At 46.6% G+C, this 25,279-nt stretch overlaps 1 protein-coding gene across 1 annotated transcript; it reads right to left on the minus strand.

Moving 5' to 3' along the window:
* Positions 1-678: 678 nt before the first annotated feature.
* On the minus strand, positions 679-24,802 carry LOC115119326 (dual-specificity tyrosine-(Y)-phosphorylation regulated kinase 2). The gene is given in 6 exon segments (XM_065016168.1): positions 679-2,330; positions 2,332-3,031; positions 3,033-3,147; positions 3,150-3,411; positions 23,471-23,601; positions 24,339-24,802. Coding segments are annotated over 6 exon segments (1,776 nt in total). The 5' UTR covers positions 24,379-24,802; the 3' UTR covers positions 679-1,802.
* Positions 24,803-25,279: the final 477 nt, after the last annotated feature.

The raw sequence follows: 25,279 nt of genomic DNA on the forward strand, positions 1-25,279 counted from the left end.
CCTTCAACACAGTCCTCTCTGATGAGGACATTATAATATCCAGTCCTTCAACACAGACCTCTCTGATGAGGACATTATAATATCCAGTCCTTCAACACAGACACAGTCCTCTCTGACGAGGACATTATAATATCCAGTCCTTCAACACAGACCTCTCTGATGAGGACATTATAATATCCAGTCCTTCAACACAGACACAGTCCTCTCTGATGAGGACATCATCACAAAGCCACTTCACCTCAGCTCTACTCTGCCTCAGCACATTTAGTTTCTAATCATCCAATAATCTGATAGAACAAAACAAAGTAGACATTTTTGCTCCAAAATCCTCTTTACATCCATTTTCAAATAAAAAGCACCATTGTTTTGCTGTGAAGATATACATTTCACAGCAGCTGTACCAAGGAATAGCACCTAATAACTTATTATGTTGACATCTCATATTTTGATAGATGCCATTTCTCTCCCTTCCCCTCTCCTCCCCTCCTCTTCTCTCCCCTCCTCTCCTCTCCTCTCCCCTCCTCTCTTCTCCTCTTCTCTCCCCCACCCTCTCCTCTCCCCCTCTCTCCCCTCCTCTCTTCTCCTCTTCTCTCCCCCTCTCTCCTCTCCTTCTTCTCTCCCCCTCTCTCCTCTCCCATCCTCTCCCCCCCCTCTCCCCTCCCATCCTCTCCCCTCCTCCTCTCTGACAGAACTCATTATTCTGTGTATCACTCCCTTGTTTCTGGTACAGGTGAAAACAAGACAAACCTGCACTAATTTTCCCCCTCGTTCTAGTTGAGTTGTTTAAGGAATGTCAAGAGAATTACAGGCATAGTCTGTCAGGTAAACGAATGTTTCCACACCGCGGTCCAACCTCTCACTTTAACTCTTAACAGTCTTAAAACAACCACTTTCCATCCTCGCATTTATTTGACCAAAACCTCATCTCAGATACTATGATCTTAGCTTATAAAATTCTTTTTAAAAACTTTCTCACAGCTATTTAATGTCACTATATCAATCAGATAAGGTAGAGAAGCAGAGCCTAAATATCTTCAGACTGTCTCCATCAGAGCACACAGTCCTGAGACTAAACACCTAAAAGATATGAGTTAGTTATCGCCATGTGTTCATCGTGACCAGCCACCCATTCTGTTATTCTACACTATATCATGCCCAGGTTATCAGTCTCTCCTTGGGCCAGATTGTGTGAACGACAGCCACCTGCTCCATCAGAGCACACAGTCCTGAGACTAAACACCTAAAAGATATGAGTTAGTTATCGCCATGTGTTCATCGTGACCAGCCACCCATTCTGTTATTCTACACTATATCATGCCCAGGTTATCAGTCTCTCCTTGGGCCAGATTGTGTGAACGACAGCCACCTGCTCCATCAGAGCACACAGTCCTGAGACTAAACACCTAAAAGCATTGTTCCCTTCATGATGACCACTTTCATGTTTTTGTCTTGTTTATATTTAAATAAAAGCTGCTACAGAGCTACTAAACAATGGCGTGGTGAATTATTAACGCTGAATAAACCCCTCTGTCTAAAAAAAAACACACTGTTGAGTACTGTGACTGGTACTGTTCGGCTTCCCCGGTTGTTTTTCTCTCTCTCTCAGAGACACAATCATCTCTCCACTTTAAAAAAACACACTGTTGAGTACTGTGACTGGTACTGTTCGGCTTCCCCGGTTGTTTTTCTCTCTCTCTCAGAGACACAATCATCTCTCCACTTTAAAAAAACAAAACAAACCAAAAACAGTAAGAAGAGATATCCTAGATGAGACAACGAACTAGCTGTCGTTTACAGTTTCTTCAACTGACTAGTTTTGGCAACACTGTCCTCTGTTGGATGTTCCCGTTGGCGTCCGTGATGTGCGCCAGGTTAGTCCTTATCTTGGAGGTGGAGCCCGAGGTGGGAGGTAATTTGGAGATGGACGTGATAGCGCCAGAGCCCCCGTCGGTGATACGCTTCACCGTTGTTTTGTCCCCCGTGGGAGGTTTGGGCAAGCGCCTCCTGAGCCAGGGGTGTCTGAGGGCCTGGCTGGGGGACATACGCACGACAGGGTCCCACTCCAGACACTGCTTGATGAAGTCCAGGAACAGGGGGTCGTCGCAGCCCTTCAAGGCCGTCACCCACTCCTTGCTCCCCGGGGGTCCCCTCAGTTTGCCCCGGCGGGAGCGCCCCCCGTTCAGCACCACCGAGCCGTCCGGCAGGGTCGTCACCGCGCAGTACCGGGGGTAACCCTTGGAGCTCACAAAGTTCTTGGCTCTCTTGGAAGAGTCCAGAAGTTTCTGCGAGGGCATGCCCAGCAGCTCGATGACGCATGCCAGTTGGTCCCCCTTCATCTTCGCCCGGCAGGAGAGGGTACCCAGTGAGCAACTCCGCTAAGATGCAGCCCAGGCTCCACATGTCAATAGGCATCCCATAGCGCGACCCCAGGATGACCTCGGGAGCTCTGTAAAAACGAGACTGGATGTAGGTGTAAACCCGCTGGTGCTCGTAGCAGCTGGAGCCAAAGTCGATGACCTTGATCCCGCTGCGTCCCTGCTGCTTCAGGAGAATGTTCTCTGGCTTCAGGTCACAGTGAATGATACGGTTCTTGTGCAGCGAGTCCAGACACTGCAGGATAGAGTGGGCGAACTTCCTGACGAGCGGCAAGCTGAAGCCCTGGAACTTGTTCTTCTTGATGAGCTCGTAGAGGTTCATGCTGAGGAGTTCAAAGGTCATGCAGATGTGGTTACGGAATGTGAAGTTCTCCAGCATGTGGATCACGTTCATGGTGGAGTCTTTGTCCTGCTTCCTCAGGTGCTCCAGGATCCGGATCTCTTCGGCCGCCTGGCGGTGGAACCTCTTCTCATTCCTCACCATCTTCAGCGCCACGTGGCAGTGGGCCTTGTGGTCGTAGGCCTTCACCACCTGTCCGAAACTGCCCTTGCCAATCACCTTGAGGACCTCGTAGCGGTAGGAGACGTGGTCGTGGGGCACCTGGATGTAGGAGCCCTGATCGTCGTCGTAGCCTCCGTTGTTGGACCCCCGATCACCCCGGCCTCTTCTTGGCGTTGGGTCCAGCGAAATACACCTCTGGGTAACTGAAGATCTCATGGTGCTCGAAGGCCGTAAGCTTGGGCATGAACTGCTTCATGGCCTGCTCCGGGTCAGGGTGGCCGGCTGGGGCTTGCTGTCGGTGGACTTGAGGGAGGCTGAGCTGCCCTGCCGACACTGGGCCGTGGTAGTGGTGACGTCGGGCTGCTGTCGGTCAGGCAGCGGTAGACCTGCCCGGCCCACAGAGGTCAACCCATTGGGCTGTGCAGTCAACACTGTCCGTTTGTTGCTGTTCTCCTCAAACAGCTGTTGGACGTGGATCTGTTGGTGGTTCCCCACGTGCATGTGGTCACTCATGGTGTGCTTATTGCCTCCAACCTGGAAGAGATCAGAGAGACAGAACAAGACATTAGAATCAGCAGCAGCATCAACAGGAAAAGACCCATCTGAAAACAACGGACAGAAACAGTTGATATGTCCTTTGAACCCTGCACCCAAATACTTTGAGGAACTAGTGAGACGAGCACGCCAATTCTGGATTCTAAAAGATACAGATATAGAAGATTCTAGATATAATCCAACTACCACTGACAGAAACACCTGGTTTTAGATGTGTTTCTAGATATGATCCAACTACCACTGACAGGAACACCTGGTTTTAGATGTGTTTCTAGATATAATCCAACTACCACTGACAGGAACACCTGGTTTTAGATGTGTTTCTAGATATGATCCAACTACCACTGACAGGAACACCTGGTTTTAGATGTGTTTCTAGATATAATCCAACTACCACTGACAGGAACACCTGGTTTTAGATGTGTTTCTAGATATAATCCAACTACCACTGACAGGAACACCTGGTTTTAGATGTGTTTCTAGATATGATCCAACTACCACTGACAGGAACACCTGGTTTTAGATGTGTTTCTAGATATGATCCAACTACCACCGACAGGAACACCTGGTCTAGCTTTTAGATGTGTTTCTAGATATGATCCAACTACCACTGACAGGAACACCTGGTTTTAGATGTGTTTCTAGATATGATCCAACTACCACTGACAGGAACACCTGGTTTTAGATGTGTTTCTAGATATAATCCAACTACCACTGACAGGAACACCTGGTTTTAGATGTATTTCTAGATATAATCCAACTACCACTGACAGGAACACCTGGTTTTAGATGTGTTTCTAGATATGATCCAACTACCACTGACAGGAACACCTGGTTTTAGATGTGTTTCTAGATATGATCCAACTACCACTGACAGGAACACCTGGTTTTAGATGTGTTTCTAGATATGATCCAACTACCACTGACAGGAACACCTGGTTTTAGATGTGTTTCTAGATATGATCCAACTACCACTGACAGGAACACCTGGTTTTAGATGTGTTTCTAGATATGATCCAACTACCACTGACAGGAACACCTGGTTTTAGATGTGTTTCTAGATATAATCCAACTACCACTGACAGGAACACCTGGTTTTAGATGTGTTTCTAGATATAATCCAACTACCACTGACAGGAACACCTGGTTTTAGATGTGTTTCTAGATATGATCCAACTACCACCGACAGGAACACCTGGTCTAGCTTTTAGATGTGTTTCTAGATATGATCCAACTACCACTGACAGGAACACCTGGTTTTAGATGTGTTTCTAGATATAATCCAACTACCACTGACAGGAACACCTGGTTTTAGATGTGTTTCTAGATATAATCCAACTACCACTGACAGGAACACCTGGTTTTAGATGTGTTTCTAGATATAATCCAACTACCACTGTCGAACAGGTCTTAGCTTGTGTAGGTCTTAGCTTGTCTAGGTCTTAGCTGGTCTAGGTATTAGCTTGTCTAGATCTTAGCTGGTCTAGGTATTAGATTGTCTAGGTCTTAGCTTGTCTAGGTATTAGCTGGTCTAGGTATTAGCTTGTCTAAGTCTTAGCTTGTCTAGGCATTAGCTTGTCTAGGTATTAGCTTGTCTAGGTCTTAGCTTGTATTAGCTTGTCTAGGTCTTAGCTTGTCTAGGTCTTAGCTGGTCTAGTTCTTAGCTGGTCTAGGTATTAGCTTGTCCAGGTCTTAGCTTGTCTAGGTATTAGCTTGTCTAGGTCTTAGCTTGTATTAGCTTGTCTAGGTCTTAGCTTGTCTAGGTCTTAGCTGGTCTAGTTCTTAGCTGGTCTAGGTCTTAGCTGGTCTAGGTCTTAGCTGGTCTAGGTCTTAGCTTGTGTAGGTCTTAGCTTGTCTAGGTCTTAGCTTGTCTAGGTCTTAGCTGGTCTAGGTTTTAGCTGGTCTAGGTCTTAGCTTGTGTAGCTCTTAGCTTGTCTAGGTCTTGGCTTGTCTAGGTCTTGGCTTTTGTAGGTCTTAGCTGGTCTAGGTCTTAGCTTGTCTAGGTCTTAGCTTGTGTAGGTCTTAGCTTGTCTAGGTCTTAGCTTGTGTAGGTATTAGCTTGTCTAGGTCTTAGCTTGTGTAGGTCTTAGCTTGTGGTTTATGAAGACGTTACAGCATCTACATGACAGTGGTGTTGTATCTATAGCAGACTAAAGCTTTATCTAGCTCGCCGTACTGATCTGCAGGATAAGGCTCTTAGCAGGGAGTAGTGTGTGTGTGTGTGTGTGTGTGTGTGTGTGTGTCACACACGTTCCTTAGATTACACAACCAGGAAGAAGGAAGCTGTAGGGAGAGTTGTGTTACTATACTAGTCCAGCTGATTAAGGAACCAGGAAGCTGTAGGGAGAGTTGTGTTACTATACTAGTCCAGCTGATTAAGGAACCAGGAAGCTGTAGGGAGAGTTGTGTTACTATACTAGTCCAGCTGATAAAGGAACCAGGAAGCTGTAGGGAGAGTTGTTACTATACTAGTCCAGCTGATTAAGGAATGGGGGAGGAGACAACAGAAGACAAAGGGGGAATCTCTCTCCCCGTCCTACTCTGCTCTGGACCAAATCAACAGAGAAGACAGCGCTTGACAAAGAGCCTATCAAGCGTGTGTGTGTGAGCGTGTGTGTGTGTGTGTGTGTGTGTGTGTGTGTGAGCTGCAGGAGGATTGTGAAATAGGACACAATGGTGAACAATCTGGATTTCCAGACTCAACAGGATTCAAGAGATCAGCTGCCATGGAGACGAGGCTCTTAGTTAGTGATCACCTCCTCAGTTAGAAGTACTGCCTGCTGCTCGCTGCCAGGCCCTATACCCTCCCTTACTCTGCATAACATAACTGACCAGCCCTATACCCTCCCTTACTCTGCATAACATAACTGACCAGCCCTATACCCTCCCTTACTCTGCATAACATAACTGACCAGCCCTATACCCTCCCTTACTCTGCATAACATAACTGACCAGCCCTATACCCTCCCTTACTCTGCATAACATAACTGACCAGCCCTATACCCTCCCTTACTCTGCATAACATAACTGACCAGCCCTATACCCTCCCTTACTCTGCATAACATAACTGACCAGCCCTATATCCTCCCTTACTCTGCATAACATAACTGACCAGCCCTATACCCTCCCTTACTCTGCATAACATAACTGACCAGCCCAGCCCTATACCCTCCCTTACTCTGCATAACATAACTGACCAGTCCTATACCCTCCTTACTCTGCATAACATAACTGACCAGCCCAGTCCTATACCCTCCCTTACTCTGCATAACATAACTGACCAGCCCTATACCCTCCCTTACTCTGCATAACATAACTGACCAGCCCAGCCCTATACCCTCCCTTACTCTGCATAACATAACTGACCAGCCCTATACCCTCCCTTACTCTGCATAACATAACTGACCAGCCCAGCCCTATACCCTCCCTTACTCTGCATAACATAACTGACCAGCCCTATACCCTCCCTTACTCTGCATAACATAACTGACCAGCCCAGCCCTATACCCTCCCTTACTCTGCATAACATAACTGACCAGCCCTATACCCTCCCTTACTCTGCATAACATAACTGACCAGCCCAGTCCTATACCCTCCCTTACTCTGCATAACATAACTGACCAGCCCTATACCCTCCCTTACTCTGCATAACATAACTGACCAGCCCTATACCCTCCCTTACTCTGCATAACATAACTGACCAGCCCTAAACCCTCCCTTACTCTGCATAACATAACAGACCAGCCCAGTCCTATACCCTCCCTTACTCTGCATAACATAACTGACCAGCCCAGTCCTATACCCTCCCTTACTCTGCATAACATAACTGACCACCAGCCCTATACCCCTCCCTTACTCTCATAACATAACAGACCAGCCCAGTCCTTTATACCCTCCCTTCTCCCTCTCTCTCTCCCCATCTCTGACCAGCCCTATCTCCTCCCTCCCTTTTTCTACTCTGCATAACATAACCCCCCAGCCCAGCCCTATCTCTGTCTCTCTGCATTGGCTGATGCATTATCTGAATAATGACCTCATAGACCATAAGGAAACCCTGCCTCATCCAACTGGTCTGCTTTTGCTCAGCTCACCCCTCACTAGACTCACTCAGGTCAGACTAGTCACTAGACTCACTCCAGGTCAGACTCTCTCTAGACTCACCCAGGTCTCTTTCCTAGACTCTCTCTCCCTTCTCCCTCCTCTCTCTCTCCCCTCACTCTCTTTCCTAGACTCTCTCTCAGACTCTAGACTCCCTTCTCCTCTCTCACTACTCAGACTTCTCTTTTTTTCTCCCTCTCCTCTCAGACTCTCCTCTCTACCAGGTCAGACTCTCCTAGACTCATCTACCTCCCTCTCTGTCTCTCTGCATTGTGTCAATGACATACTGCATTAGACTAGTTTGAATAATGACATTTTCTATGTTCCATAAGGAAGAGGGCCTCTCACTCTCAGGTCAGACTAGTCCGAGCGCTACGTGATTCTGTCAGCAGCTCAGACTGGGAGATACTAGTCACTAGACTCACAACGTGGTCAGCTCACTATCAGGTCAGACTAGTCACTAGACTCACTACCAGGTCAGACTAGTCACTAGTCTACCAGGTCAGACTACCAGGTCAGACTAGTCACTAGACTCACTACCAGGTCAGACTAGTCACTCAGACTCACACTCACTACCAGGTCAGACTAGTCACTAGACTCACTACCAGGTCAGACTAGTCACTAGACTCACTACCAGGTCAGACTAGTCACTAGACTCACTACCAGGTCAGACTAGTCACTAGACTCACTACCAGGTCAGACTAGTCACTAGACTCACTACCAGGTCAGACTAGTCACTAGACTCACTACCAGGTCAGACTAGTCACTAGACTCACTACCAGGTCAGACTAGTCACTAGACTCACTACCAGGTCAGACTAGTCACTAGACTCACTACCAGGTCAGACTAGTCACTAGACTCACTACCAGGTCAGACTAGTCACTAGACTCACTACCAGGTCAGACTAGTCACTAGACTCACTACCAGGTCAGACTAGTCACTAGACTCACTACCAGGTCAGACTAGTCACTAGACTCACTACCAGGTCAGACTAGTCACTAGACTCACTACCAGGTCAGACTAGTCACTAGACTCACTACCAGGTCAGGTCAGACTACCAGGTCAGACTAGTCACTAGACTCACTACCAGGTCAGACTAGTCACTAGACTCACTACCAGGTCAGACTAGTCACTAGACTCACAGGTCAGGTCAGACTAGTCACTAGACTCACTACCAGGTCAGACTAGTCACTAGACTCACTACCAGGTCAGACTAGTCACTAGACTCACTACCAGGTCAGACTAGTCACTAGACTCACTACCAGGTCAGACTAGTCACTACCAGGTCAAGTCACTAGTCAGACTCAGTCACAGGTCAGACTAGTCACTAGACTCACTACCAGGTCAGACTAGTCACTACCAGGTCAGACTCACTACCAGGTCAGACTAGTCACTACCAGGTCAGACTAGTCACTAGAAACTCACTACCAGGTCAGACTAGTCACTAGACTCACTACCAGGTCAGACTAGAAACTCACTACCAGGTCAGACTAGTCACTAGACTCACTACCAGGTCAGACTAGTCACTAGACTCACTACCAGGTCAGACTAGTCACTAGACTCACTACCAGGTCAGACTAGTCACTAGACTCACTACCAGGTCAGACTAGTCACTAGACTCACTACCAGGTCAGACAGACTAGGTCAGACTAGTCACTAGACTCACTACCAGGTCAGACTAGTCACTAGACTCACTACCAGGTCAGACTAGTCACTAGACTCACTACCAGGTCAGACTAGTCACTAGACTCACTACCAGGTCAGACTAGTCACTAGACTCACTACCAGGTCAGACTAGTCACTAGAAACTCACTACCAGGTCAGACTAGTCACTAGACTCACTACCAGGTCAGACTAGTCACTAGACTCACTACCAGGTCAGACTAGTCACAGGTCAGACTCACTACCAGGTCAGACTAGTCACTACCAGGTCAGACTAGTCACTACTACCAGGTCAGACTAGTCTACCAGGTCAGACTAGTCACTACCAGGTCAGACTAGTCACTAGACTCACTACCAGGTCAGACTAGTCACTAGACTCACTACCAGGTCAGACTAGTCACACAGGTCAGACTAGTCACTACCAGGTCAGACTAGTCACTAGAACTCACTACCAGGTCAGACTAGTCACTAGAAACTCACAGGTCAGACTAGTCACTACCAGGGTCAGACTAGTCAGTCACTACCAGGTCAGACTAGTCACTACCAGGTCAGACTAGTCACTAGAACTCACTACCAGGTCAGACTAGTCACTAGACTCACTACCAGGTCAGACTAGTCACTAGACTCACTACCAGGTCAGACTAGTCACTAGACTCACTACCAGGTCAGACTAGTCACTAGACTCACTACCAGGTCAGACTAGTCACTAGACTCACTACCAGGTCAGACTAGTCACTAGACTCACTACCAGGTCAGACTAGTCACTAGAACTCACTACCAGGTCAGACTAGTCACTAGACTCACTACCAGGTCAGACTAGTCACTAGACTCACTACCAGGTCAGACTAGTCACTAGATTCACTCAGACTAGTCACTACCAGGTCAGACTAGTCACTAGACTCACTACCAGGTCAGACTAGTCACTAGACTCACTACCAGGTCAGACTAGTCAGAAACTCACTACCAGGTCAGACTAGTCACTAGACTCACTACCAGGTCAGACTAGTCACTAGACTCACTACCAGGTCAGACTAGTCACTAGACTCACTACCAGGTCAGACTAGTCACTAGTCACTACCAGGTCAGACTAGTCACTAGACTCACTACCAGGTCAGACTAGTCACTAGACTCACTACCAGGTCAGACTAGTCACTAGCCTCACTATCAGGTCAGACTAGTCACTAGACTCACTACCAGGTCAGACTAGTCACTAGACTCACTCAGGTCAGACTAGTCACTAGACTCACTACCAGGTCAGACTAGTCACTACCAGGTCAGACTAGTCACTAGACTCACTACCAGGTCAGACTAGTCACTAGATTCACTACCAGGTCAGACTAGTCACTAGACTCTCACTACCAGGTCAGACTAGTCACTAGACTCACTACCAGGTCAGACTAGTCACTAGAACTCACTACCAGGTCAGACTAGTCACTAGACTCACTACCAGGTCAGACTAGTCACTAGAAACTCACTACCAGGTCAGACTAGTCACTAGAACTCACACAGGTCAGACTCACTCACTACCAGGTCAGACTAGTCACTAGACTCACTACAGGTCAGACTACTCACTACCAGACTAGTCAGACTAGTCACTAGACTCACTACAGGTCAGACACTACCAGGTCAGACTAGTCACTACCAGGTCAGACTAGTCACTAGACTCACTACCAGGTCAGACTAGTCAGGTCAGACTAGTCACTACCAGGTCAGACTAGTCACTAGACTCACTACCAGGTCAGACTAGTCACTAGACTCACTACCAGGTCAGACTAGTCACTAGACTCACTACCAGGTCAGACTAGTCACTAGACTCACTACCAGGTCAGACTAGTCACTACCAGGTCAGACTAGTCACTAGACTCACTACCAGGTCAGACTAGTCACTAGACACACTACCAGGTCAGACTAGTCACTAGAAACCTCCCAGTAAACTCCATAGAGAATGACATGTACAATATTCACCTGCATTCAGAATGCGTAGAGAGAAGTTTTAGGTTGTTTTGGGGGGGAAATGTTCTTTCATACTAACTTCAATACTCTGTGTATATCTAGCTCCTTCTTTCCTATAAATGTTTAGCGTGAACACTATTAGTGTACTTCCTGTGTTCCTGAGCTGCCTCCCCACCAGACACTTCCCTAGGAGATGAGGTGATTACCTCCTCGCTCGGCAGACATCTTGTTTTCTCTCTGCAACATCCTGTTGCTTCGTTCAGGCAGGGGATTGTCTGTTCCCCCTGTCCTACTGCTTCCACACACACACACACACACACACATACACACACCACACACACTCCACACACACACACACACACACACACACACACATACCCTGAATTTGCATGGTTAGAGTCCTTCTTCTCTCCCTCCACAAACCATCATGATCCTGTCTGTAGACTAGACAAACTATCACTGTCCTGTCTGTAGACTAGACAAACCATCACTGTCCTGTCTGTAGACTAGACAAACCATTACAGTCCTGACTGTAGACTAGACAAACTATCACTGTCCTGTCTGTAGACTAGACAAACCATCACTGTCCTGTCTGTAGACTAGACAAACCATCACTGTCCTGTCTGTAGACTAGACAAACCACTACTGTCCTGTCTGTAGACTAGACAAACCATCACTGTCCTGTCTGTAGACTAGACAACCCACTACAGTCCTGTCTGTAGACTAGACAAACCATCACTGTCCTGTCTGTAGACTAGACAAACCATCACTGTCCTGTCTGTAGACTAGACAACCCATTACAGTCCTGTCTGTAGACTAGACAAACCATCACTGTCCTGTCTGTAGACTAGAGTCTGTCTCCACAAACCATTACTATCCTGTCTTAGACTAGACAAACCATTACAGTCCTGTCTGTAGACTAGAGTCTGTCTCCACAAACCATTACTATCCTGTCTTAGACTAGACAACCCACTACAGTCCTGTCTGTAGACTAGACAAACTATCACTGTCCAGTCTGTAGACTAGAGTCTGTCTGTCTGTCTCCACAACCCATCACTGTCCAGTCTGTAGACTAGACAAACCATTACTGTCCTGTCTGTAGACTAGAGTCTGTCTCCACAAACCATTAATGTCTGTTCTGTAGACTAGACAAACCATTACTATCCTGTCTGTAGACTAAACAAACCATTACAGTCCTGTCTGTAGACTAAACAAACCATTACAGTCATGTCTATAGACTAGACAAACCATCACTGTCCTGTCTGTAGACTAGACAAACCATCACTGTCCTTACTGTAGACTAGACAAACCATCACTGTCCTGTCTGTAGACTAGACAAACCATCACTATCCTGTCTGTAGACTAGACAAACCATCACTATCCTGTCTGTAGACTAGACAAACCATTACAGTCCTGTCTGTAGAGACTAGACAACCATTACACTGTCTGTAGACAGACAAACCATTACTGTCTGTAGACTAGACAAACCATCACAGTCCTGTCTGTAGACTAAACAAACCATTACAGTCCATCACTGTCCTGTCTGTAGACTAGACAAACCATCACTGTCCTTACTGTAGACTAGACAAACCATCACTGTCCTGTCTGTAGACTAGACAAACCATCACTATCCTGTCCTATCTGTAGACTAGACAAACCATTACAGTCCTGTCTGTAGACTAGACAACCCACTACAGTCATGTCTGTAGACTAGACAAACCATCACTGTCCTGTCTGTAGACTAAACAAACCATTACAGTCCTGTCTGTAGACTAGACAAACCATCACTGTCCTGTCTGTAGACTAGACAAACCATTACTGTCCTTACTGTAGACTACCATTACTGACAAACCATTACTGTCCTTATCCTGTCTAGACTAGACAAACCATTACAGTCCTATCTGTAGACTAGACAAACCATTACAGTCCTGTCTGTAGACTAAACAAACCATTACAGTCCCACTAGACAAACCAGTCCTGTCTGTCTGTAGACTAGACAAACCATTCACTGTCCTGTCTGTAGACTAGACTAAACAAAAACCATAGACAAACCACAGTCCTGTCTGTAGACTAGACAAACCATCACTGTCCTGTCTGTAGACTAGACAAACCAGTCTTACTGTCCATTACCATCCTGTCTGTAGACTAGAGTCTGTCTCCACAAACCATTACTGTAGACTAGACAAACCAGAGTCTGTCTCCACAAACCATTACTGTCCTGTTCTGTAGACTAGACAAACCATTACTATCCTGTCTTAGACTAGACAACCCATTACAGTCCTGTCTGTAGACTAGACAAACCATTACTGTCCTGTCTGTAGACTAGACAAACCATTACTGTGTAGACTTACTGTCCAGACTAACAAACCATTACAGTCCTGTCTGTAGACTAGAGTCTAGACAAACCAACTGTAGACTAGACAAACCATTACTGTCCTATCTGTAGACTAGACAAACCATTACAGTCCTGTCTGTAGACTAGACAACCCACTACAGTCCTGTCTGTAGACTAGACAAAAACCATCACTGTCCTGTCTGTAGACTAAACAAACCCAGTCCTGTCTTAACAAACCATTGTCTGTAGACTAGACAAACCATCACTGTCCTGTCTGTAGACTAGACAAACCATTACTGTCCTGTCTGTAGACTAGAGTCTGTCTCCACAAACCATTACTGTCTGTTCTGTAGACTAGACAAACCATTACTATCCTGTCTTAGACTAGACAACCCATTACAGTCCTGTCTGTAGACTAGACAAACCATTACTGTCCTGTCTGTAGACTAAACAAACCATTACAACTGTCTGTAGACTAGACAAACCATTACAGTCCTGTCTGTAGACTAAACAAACCATTACAGTCCTGTCTGTAGACTAGACAAACCATTACTGTCCTGTATGTCCTGTATGTAGACTAGACAAACCATTACAGTCCTGTCTGTAGACTAGACAAACCATTACTGTCCTGTCTGTAGACTAGAGTCTGTCTCCACAACCCATTACCATCCAGTCTGTAGACTAGAGTCTGTCTCCACAACCCATTACCATCCAGTCTGTAGACTAGAGTCTGTCTCCACAACCCATTACCATCCAGTCTGTAGACCAGAGTCTGTCTCCACAACCCATTACCATCCAGTCTGTAGACCAGAGTCTGTCTCCACAACCCATTACCATCCAGTCTGTAGACCAGAGTCTGTCTCACAACCCATTACCATCCAGTCTGTAGACCAGAGTCTGTCTCCAGACAACCCATTACTGTCCAGTCTGTAGACTAGAGTCTGTCTCTGTAGACAACAAACCATTACCATCCAGTCTGTAGACTAGAGTCTGTCTCCATACAGCAGGTGTTCCCTACATTACACTGTAATCAGCTGGTAGAACTGGTTTATATCTCTGTCTGCACTCCAACCCGATGGTCATTTCACTTCTAAACTTCCTCTATGACAGTCAGTCCCCTGGGTCAGAGACAGGACAGAGCTGGTACTAGTCCTCTGGGTTAAGGGGACAGTCAGTCCCCTGGAACAGAGACAGGACAGAGCTGGTACCAGTCCTCTGGGTTAAGGGGACAGTCAGTCCCCTGGAACAGAGACAGGACAGAGCTGGTACTAGTCCTCTGGGTTAAGGGGACAGTCAGTCCCCTGGGTTAAGGGGACAGTCAGTCCCCTGGGTTAAGGGGACAGTCAGTCCCCTGGGTTAAGCGGACAGTCAGTCCCCTGGAACAGAGACAGGACAGAGCTGGTACTAGTCCTCTGGGTTAAGGGGACAGTCAGTCCCCTGGAGTTAAGGGGACAGTCAGTCTGGAACAGAGACAGGACAGAGCTGGGTAATTATGGGATAACAACTCCTGGGTTAAGGGGACAGTCAGTCCCCTGGAACAGAGACAGGACAGAGCTGGTACCAGTCCTCTGGGTTAAGGGGACAGTCAGTCCCCTGGAACAGAGACAGGACAGAGCTGGTACTAGTCCTCTGGGTTAAGGGGACAGTCATTCCCAGCATGTCCTTGATGTAAATGCACAGGCTTACATTGTGTGTCTTTTTAAAGCACCACGGTCATAAACTATAGACCCTTCTGAAATGTTCAGCATGTCACCCTGTTCCTGATGCCTGTATGTTGTCAGCTGGTCTCTGTACTACAGAACAGGGTTGAGGTGGTGTCAGCTGGTCTCTGTACTACAGAACAGGGTTGAGAGGTGGTGTCAGCTGGTCTCTGTACTACAGAACAGGGTTGAGAGGTGGTTGTCAGCTGGTCTATGTACTACAGAACAGGGTTGAGGTGGTGTCAGCTGGTCTCTGTACTACAGAACATGGTTGAGAGGTGGTTGTCAGCTGGTCTCTGTACTACAGAACAGGGTTGAGAGGTGGTTGTCAGCTGGTCTCTGTACTACAGAACAGGGTTGAGAGGTGGTTGTCAGCTGGTCTCTGTACTACAGAACAGGGTTGAGAGGTGGTTGTCAGCTGGTCTCTGTACTACAGAACAGGGTTGAGAGGTGGTTGTCAGCCGATCTCTATACTACAGAACAGGGTTGAGAGGTGGGGGAGCTATAAATGCTTCCACTATGTCAACTAGAGTTATTCCACCATGTCAACTAGTTATTCCACCATGTCAACTAGTTGTTCCACCATGTCAACTAGAGTTATTCCATCATGTCAACTAGAGTTATTCCACCATGTCAACGTGAGTTATTCCACCATGTCAACTAGTTATTCCACCATGTCAACTATAGTTATTCCACCATGTCAACTAAAGTTATTCCACCATGTCAACTAGAGTTATCCACCATGTCAACTAGAGTTATTCCACCATGTCAACTAGAGTTATTCCACCATGTCAACTAGAGTTATTCCGCCATGTCAACTAGAGTTATTCCACCATGTCAACCAGAGTTATTCCACCATGTCAACTAGTTATTCCACCATGTCAACTAAAGTTATTCCACCATGTCAACTAGAGTTATTCCACCATGTCAACTAGAGTTATTCCACCATGTCAACTAGAGTTATTCCGCCATGTCAACTAGTTATTCCACCATGTCAACTATAGTTATTCCACCATGTCAACTAAAGTTATTCCACCATGTCAACTAGAGTTATTCCACCATGTCAACTAGAGTTATTCCACCATGTCAACTAGAGTTATTCCGCCATGTCAACTAGTTATTCCACCATGTCAACTAGAGTTATTCCACCATGTCAACTAGAGTTATTCCACCATGTCAACTAGTTATTCCGCCATGTCAACTAAAGTTATTCCACCATGTCAACTAAAGTTATTCCACCATGTCAACTAGAGTTATTCCACCATGTCAACTAAAGTTATTCCACCATGTCAACTAAAGTTATTCCACCATGTCAACTAGAGTTATTCCACCATGCCAACTAGAGTTATTCCGCCATGTCAACTAGAGTTATTCCGCCATGTCAACTAAAGTTATTCCACCATGTCAACTAAAGTTATTCCACCATGTCAACTAGAGTTATTCCACCATGTCAACTAAAGTTATTCCACCATGTCAACTAGTTATTCCACCATGTCAACTAGAGTTATTCCACCATGCCAACTAGAGTTATTCCGCCATGTCAACTAGAGTTATTCCACCATGTAAACTAGAGTTATTCCGCCATGTCAACTAGAGTTATTCCGCCATGTCAACTAGTTATTCCACCATGTCAACTAGTTATTCCACCATGTCAACTAAAGTTATTCCACCATGTCAACTAGTTATTCCACCATGTCAACTAAAGTTATTCCACCATGTCAACTAGAGTTATTCCGCCATGTCAACTAGAGTTATTCCACCATGTCAACTAGAGTTATTCCGCCATGTCAACTAGAGTTATTCCACCATGTCAACTAGAGTTATTCCGCCATGTCAACTAGAGTTATTCCACCATGTCAACTAGTTGTTTCACCATGTCAACTAGAGTTATTCCACCATGTCAACTAGAGTTATTCCACCATGTCAACTAGTTATTCCACCATGTCAACTAGAGTTATTCCACCATACTTATACAACACTTACTATAATATTTATCTACACACAGTCACACCTGGTTCAACTAGTGTGTCTGTGAAATGATCAGCCATGTATTGTTGCCTCTGAGACAATCTACAGTGTGTGTGTGTGTGTGTGTGTGTGTGTGTGTGTGTGTGTGTGTCTAAATAGCTGTTCTAAATGCTGTCTTTTTAACACTTGTCCTGTGTCTTGGTTGGATAACAGGGACATGATGTGGACAGGAGGGGGGGCAGGTCAGGGAGAGGGTAGAGAGGACGACAGCTGCAGATTACAGGATACCACTGGTCTGTAGCCCAAACCACACACACAAACCACACGTGTTCAGTCAGTCCCTCCCTGTTTCAGTCCGTTTGGGGCACGATGAACAAGACCCAGCTCTCTGCAGACGTCCGGGGGTACCTCAGTCATTTATCACCCCCCCCTAGTGTCCCAACTAAGAGAGTGATAATATCTGACTGCAAATATGTCTCAAATAGCTGCCTATTCTAATATAGAGCCGATGGGGTTTGGTCACAGCTAGGGCACTAGATAGGGAATAGGGGGCCGTTTGGGAGGAGGAGAGCTGTGTTTTGCTCCCAGCGTTGTGTTCCACTAAGAGGCCTTGCTTCACCACCTCTCTGTACTGTAGAGGTTCTGGTTCCGGAACAGATGTCTTCACCACCTCTCTGTACTGTAGAGGTTCTGGTTCCAGAACAGATGTCTTCACCACCTCTCTGTACTGTAGAGGTTCTGGTTCCACAACAGATGTCTTCACCACCTCTCTGTACTGTAGAGGTTCTGGTTCCGGAACAGATGTCTACACCACCTCTCTGTACTGTAGAGGTTCTGGTTCCGGAACAGATGTCTACACCACCTCTCTGTACTCTGTAGAGGTTCTGGTTCCGGAACAGATGTTCTCTGTACTGAACAGATGTCTTCACCACCTCTCTGTACTGTAGAGGTACTGGTTCCGGAACAGATGTCTTCACCACCTCTCTGTACTGTAGAGGTTCTGGTTCCGGAACAGATGTCTACACCACCTCTCTGTACTGTAGAGGTTCTGGTTCCGGAACAGATGTCTAACCACCTCTCTGTACTGTAGAGGTTCTGGTTCGAACAGATGTCTTCACCACCTCTCTGTACTGTAGAGGTTCTGGTTCCGGAACAGATGTCTTCACCACCTCTCTGTACTGTAGAGGTTCTGGTTCCGGAACAGATGTCTACACCACCTCTCTGTACTGTAGAGGTTCTGGTTCCCGGAACAGATGTCTTCACCACCTCTCTGTACTGTAGAGGTTCTGGTTCCGAACAGATGTCTTCACCACCTCTCTGTACTGTAGAGGTTCTGGTTCCGGAACAGATGTCTTCACCACCTCTCTGTACTGTAGAGGTTCTGGTTCCGGAACAGATGTCTTCACCACCTCTCTGTACTGTAGAGGTTCTGGTTCCGAACAGATGTCTTCACCACCTCTCTGTACTGTAGAGGTTCTGGTTCCGGAACAGATGTCTTCACCACCTCTCTGTACTGTAGAGGTTCTGGTTCCAGAACAGATGTGTTTGTGTCAACACTAATGAGGTTAGTTCAGGTCGGGACAAACAGGAGAAGAAACAGAACAGTCAATAACTGAGTGGACAGAGAGCTAGCAACCTTGACAGCATTAGATGGGCCAATTCTACCACTAATAACACCTGAACATGTGACCTTATTGTGTCTCTGTCCTCCTCCTCTCTGGATAACAATGACTGTCTGGAACACATGGAGCAACTGTTACTGCCAGTGACCTGCCTGGAATGGACACCGGGACTACTAGAACAAAGGACAGGCCTGACAGGGAGCGTAGCTACTGGAATGGACACCGGGACTACTAGAACAAAGGACAGGCCTGACAGGGAGCGTAGCTACTGGAATGGACACCGGGACTACTAGAACAAAGGACAGGCCTGACAGGAGCGTAGCTACTGGAATGGACACCGGGACTACTAGAACAAAGGACAGGCCTGACAGGGAGCGTAGCTACTGGAATGGACACCGGGACCAGTTGAACAAAGGACAGGCCTGACAGGGAGCGTAGCTACTGGAATGGACACCAGGACTACTAGAACAAAGGACAGGCCTAACAGGGAGCGTAGCTACTTGAATGGACACCAGGACTACTTGAACAAAGGACAGGCCTAACAGGGAGCGTAGCTACTTGAATGGACACCAGGACTACTTGAACAAAGGACAGGCCTAACAGGGAGCGTAGCTACTTGAATGGACACCAGGACTACTTGAACAGGGGACAGGCCTAACAGGGAGCGTAGCTACTTGAATGGACACCAGGACTACTTTAACAAAGGACAGGCCTAACAGGGAGCGTAGCTACTTGAATGGACACCAGGACTACTTTAACAAAGGACAGGCCTGACAGGGAGCGTAGCTACTTGAATGGACACCAGGACTACTTTAACAAAGGACAGGCCTGACAGGGAGCGTAGCTACTGGAATGGACACCAGGACTACTTGAACAGGGGACAGGCCTAACAGGAGCGTAGCTACTTGAATGGACACCAGGACTACTTTAACAAAGGACAGGCCTAACAGGGAGCGTAGCTACTTGAATGGACACCAGGACTACTTTAACAAAGGACAGGCCTGACAGGGAGCGTAGCTACTTGAATGGACACCAGGACTACTTTAACAAAGGACAGGCCTGACAGGGAGCGTAGCTACTGGAATGGACACCAGGACTACTTGAACAGGGGACAGGCCTAACAGGGAGCGTAGCTACTTGAATGGACACCAGGACTACTTTAACAAAGGACAGGCCTAACTAGGCTTGAATGGACACAGGACCTTGAACAGGGGACAGGCCCTGACAGGGAGCGTAGCTACTTGAATGGACACCAGGACTACTTGAACAGGGACAGGGGACAGGCCCTGACAGGGAGCGTAGCTACTTGAATGGACACCAGGACTACTAGAACAGGGGACAGGCCTGACAGGGAGCGTAGCTACTTGAATGGACACCAGGACTACTTGAACAGGGGACAGGCCTAACAGGGAGCGTAGCTACTTGAATGGACACCAGGACTACTTGAACAGGGGACAGGCCCTGACAGGGAGCGTAGCTACTTGAATGGACACCAGGACTACTTGAACAGGGGACAGGCCTGACAGGAGCGTAGCTACAATGACATGATTCCAACTACCAGTGTAGCTGCGTTAAGTTGCAGAATTCTTCGTTAAGACTACTGATTGATAGACTACATTGTCTCAGAATTGTATTGGGAAAGACACCAATTTCCCCCCTCCCCAGTGAAAGTTAGTTTTGCAGATTCGGTCAAATCTATGTACTTGTTCTTTGAATGACTAGAGGTAAATAGTTGAGTAAATCAGAAAGCGAAATTGTGAATTTATGATACAGTCTACACATTGTGTGACCAGATGCAGCATTGTTATTACACCTAACACTGTCTGAACCTGACAATTAACAGAAAACCTGATTAAATAGTATCAGCACTCAGAGAACAGTGGAGTTAGACACATGACCATTGATTATACCTGTCCTGAGCACAGAGCCAGGGACCGGTGAGAATTATGTCTGTTCCTCACAGCACAGACACTGGTGAGGAATATGTCTGTTCCTCACAGCACAGAGACAGACACTGGTGGGGAATATGTCTGTTCCTCACAGCACAGAGACTGGTGAGGAATATGTCTGTTCCTCACAGCACAGAGACTGGTGAGGAATATGTCTGTTCCTCACAGCACAGACACTGGTGAGGAATATGTCTGTTCCTCACAGCACAGAGACAGGTGAGGAATATGTCTGTTCCTCACAGCACAGACACTGGTGAGGAATATGTCTGTTCCTCACAGCACAGAGACAGGTGAGGAATATGTCTGTTCCTCACAGCACAGACACTGGTGAGGAATATGTCTGTTCCTCACAGCACAGACACTGGTGAGGAATATGTCTGTTCCTCACAGCACAGAGACAGACACTGGTGGGGAATATGTCTGTTCCTCAGCACAGAGACTGGGACTGGTGAGGAATATGTCTGTTCCTCACAGCACAGAGACAGACACTGGTGAGGAATATGTCTGTTCCTCACAGCACAGAGACAGACACTGGTGAGGAATATGTCTGTTCCTCACAGCACAGAGACAGACACTGGTGAGGAATATGTCTGTTCCTCACAGCACAGAGACTGGTGAGGAATATGTCTGTTCCTCACAGCACAGAGACAGACACTGGTGAGGAATATGTCTGTTCCTCACAGCACAGAGACAGACACTGGTGAGGAATATGTCTGTTCCTCACAGCACAGACACTGGTGCGGAATATGTCTGTTCCTCACAGCACAGAGACAGACACTGGTGAGGAATATGTCTGTTCCTCACAGCACAGACACTGGTGAGGAATATGTCCCTTCCTCACAGCACAGACACTGGTGAGGAATATGTCTGTTCCTCACAGCACAGAGACAGACACTGGTGAGGAATATGTCTGTTCCTCACAGCACAGAGACAGACACTGGTGAGGAATATGTCTGTTCCTCACAGCACAGAGACAGACACTGGTGAGGAATATGTCTGTTCCTCACAGCACAGAGACAGACACTGGTGAGGAATATGTCTGTTCCTCACAGCACAGAGACTGGTGAGGAATATGTCTGTTCCTCACAGCACAGAGACTGGTGAGGAATATGTCTGTTCCTCACAGCACAGAGACTGGTGAGGAATATGTCTGTTCCTCACAGCACAGAGACAGACACTGGTGAGGAATATGTCTGTTCCTCACAGCACAGAGACAGACACTGGTGAGGAATATGTCTGTTCCTCACAGCACAGAGACAGACACTGGTGAGGAATATATCCGTGGTTTATTTACAACTTAACAACATTGTCCCTGGGGCTATTTCAGGAAGGACCAATATAAACCTTCCTCATTTTGATTTGAACTTCCTGGTCAGGTTTTTATTTTCCTTAAATCATAGTTGAAGATAAACACAAGGGTCCAATAAAATCCTCTGTCAGGAGAAAGCTGCTGAGCTGCTGAGCTCGTCCTTCTGGCCGAGTCTATATTTATATCTATTTGAAGGAAGGACTAAATAAAGGACTGGAGACTCCTCCTTCATTTAACTGGAGTCCAAATCCTCCATTACTTCAGGACACGCTTTTATAGAGCCTGCTGGACCAACTATCCACCAGTATTAAAACATTACAATATCATTTCATGTTTACATGTGGGCCATGTTTACACATCCCTCCCCCCCCCCAACAGATGACCCTTATAGTCTCGATTGATAAAATAAAGACATAATCTGTCTGAGATCACGTGTAAACATCAGGTAGGCTATAAATCAGTCGGCTAACGTAGCTACACTGTACACAGTAAGAGTTGTTTCAACCTCCACAAGACACATAGCCTCTGCTTACCTGAGTATCTCTGTCAACGTGATTCTCGTAAAACGGTATCTTTTTCTACAGCATGCAAACTCATGTTAAATCTCAACCTTCTATTTCCCTGAATCCCCGTGTGTTCCAAACCGAGCAGGAGGAACGCCCCCCAGACACACACAACACACTGGCCATGGCTTCTAGACAACACTCTTATCGTGTGGCCTCACATTTTATACCAGTCTGACAACATGCTAAACATCGTAACTAACTGTCAACTCAACAACGCTGTAGGCATGCAACAACAACAGCAACAACAACAGTAATAACACATCCTAAATATGGTGCCTGGGTTTTTGCAAGTTGCAACTGTATCACTGAGAAGTCTAACTAACGTTAAAGCTCCAAGCTTGAAATCTAGCCTATGCCAGCCTGCTACGATCATTGTAAAAGTTACAGCACCGTAAAGAACGAATACCGTGTAGCCCTTCCACGGTCATAAACAAAACTATAAGCACACGTGACATAGGCTACTACCGTGCACGTTATCTAGGATCACACGATATATAGCTTGATATCTATGTATTGTCTGCTGTACCCTACACGTGCTAATGCCCTATAATGTACACCTCACGTGACAGTGTGGCAGGACAACTTGTTACGTGGTTGCATTCCGTTGAGCTGAATCTAAACCAAACCGCGGCGCTACGTTGTAACAACCATGTAACGACACAACCCTCCCTGTTCGCAACAAAACATGTTGTTATTAGACACCGTTTCCGGTCTCTATAGCCTATAGATAAGCGATGCACGATGTAAATGAAACTAATGTATCCCATTGCAATAGGCAGCAGGTCCACTCTATTATTAGTATGATTACTATAAGAAGAAACCGATGTTTAGTCCACAGTAAACCCACAAGCAAGCATGGCTCCGTAGGTTACGTACCGTGAGCGACTTGATATTCCTGAGGGGTGGTAGTGTGACGGGCGATGGCGGGTCTGTCGCTGCTACGGCCCGGGGACCCCCGACTCCGATTCCGGGGGAAGACTGTAGCTGGCAGATCTCACCCCCTTTGCCTGCAGATCGTACAAAATGACACAGGAAATGAGGTTAATCTGAATGGGCCTATTTACCCACATAGGGCCACCTCAGAGTTATCAGGCTGTAAAGTAGGCTATGGACTCTTGTCTTAATCCCGTTTAAGGATAGTAATTTAAGCAGGCATTTAAGGGGGTCATTGTAGGTGGAAATCCTTCTTGCGACAATGGCTTCGGCAAAAACAGGTAGGTTAATTCCCCATTATGTGTGCTTGGAACAACAGATGATGACCGCCAGAGTGTAGGCTGTCCTGGTTGTAAGATCCTTTTGCGCCCCATAGTCGTGTAGCATATAGAGATCGGAAAAAACAACACAGAAACCAGTGGGCATATGATTCCGTCGTGCTTGCAGAAATAAACCTGTGTTCTCTCTTGACACACATACTGTCATATGGGATAAATAACACACCAGCATTTGACTTTGGTTTTGCAAACAGCCCACTTCAGGCTTTTAGAAAAAGAAAGAAAAAAATCCCCGAATGTATCGCCATTAACTACTCAAAACATAGAGCAGGGATACACTATTTTAGCAAAGGCTCCCCCCCTCTTCAACAGACCAGGGAAAACCGAAGCAAGACTCAGCGTAAACGTGTAATAAACTTGTTACAAAGGACCCGACAAAAAGGCATAAAATCCATCAACAATATTCCTCCGGCGATCAAAGTGAGTTTAACCGTATTGTTTAGCCCGTTCGGCTCCATATTGTTGTTCCTTACCAGTTGGGTAGACGGCAGCGCACGGCTTCTTGGATAACATGGCCGCTGGAGAGTCACACACAGAAAAACCCACTTTCAGAATCTCCCCTCCTCCCACTCGGCTGTGTGATCACCGATTTCGCTACTCCAATCAGCTACATCCAGTCTTGCATTCGCAACGTGCAACTCTGCAAAACTGGGAAGTCTTCCATCAACACCAGCTGAAATGTTGCTTCTGCTGCCACCATCGCTTGGAAATACAACCCAAAAACACGAACCTATAGATACAAAAAAAATATCCCACGCTAGGCTACTGTAGATCAATACAACAACAAACAAACTCCGTGTTTTTTTTTCTTTCTTCAACACAAGCAACATTCGAACGTTAGATGCAACAGAAGCGGCATCATTCTCTCTCACATACACTGCAAATACATAGTCGGTCAACAAGTTTGGGTGTTGCCTTCTTCCTTATCTATCGTCCTTGCACTCATCCACCCCTCTCTCTCTCTCTCTCTCTCTCTCTCTCTCTCTCTCTCTCTCTCTCACTCACTCACTAATGAGCGTGAGATGTGGTTGGTTCGGTTGCTAAGCTGGCGACGCACCACCAGCCTATGTTCCAGCAGGAACCGACAGACAGCCTACATTAAGGAAGTCCTCTTGGTCACTTGGTGATCACGAACCCAAACCCAACCGGCCCATTAATTAATATAACGTGATAGGAAGATCTATAAGGACTTTTCTGACTTGCAACGATCCAAAAAACTAAAACAGAACTTTTACCTTAACCCTAAACCTTAACCAAACACCTGACCACCCCCCTAACCACATTCTTATAATATTCTGAAATTAAATATCGGTCTGCACGTCAGAATAGTCTGTATAGCCCTATAGACACATATGATACTCTACTGCACTGTGGTGCCCCACTTTGGTGCCCCACTGAACCACTATGTGTCTAA

This window comes from Oncorhynchus nerka, unplaced genomic scaffold (assembly GCF_034236695.1).
Source record: "Oncorhynchus nerka isolate Pitt River unplaced genomic scaffold, Oner_Uvic_2.0 unplaced_scaffold_1106, whole genome shotgun sequence".
NCBI classification, from domain to species: Eukaryota; Metazoa; Chordata; class Actinopteri; order Salmoniformes; family Salmonidae; genus Oncorhynchus; species Oncorhynchus nerka.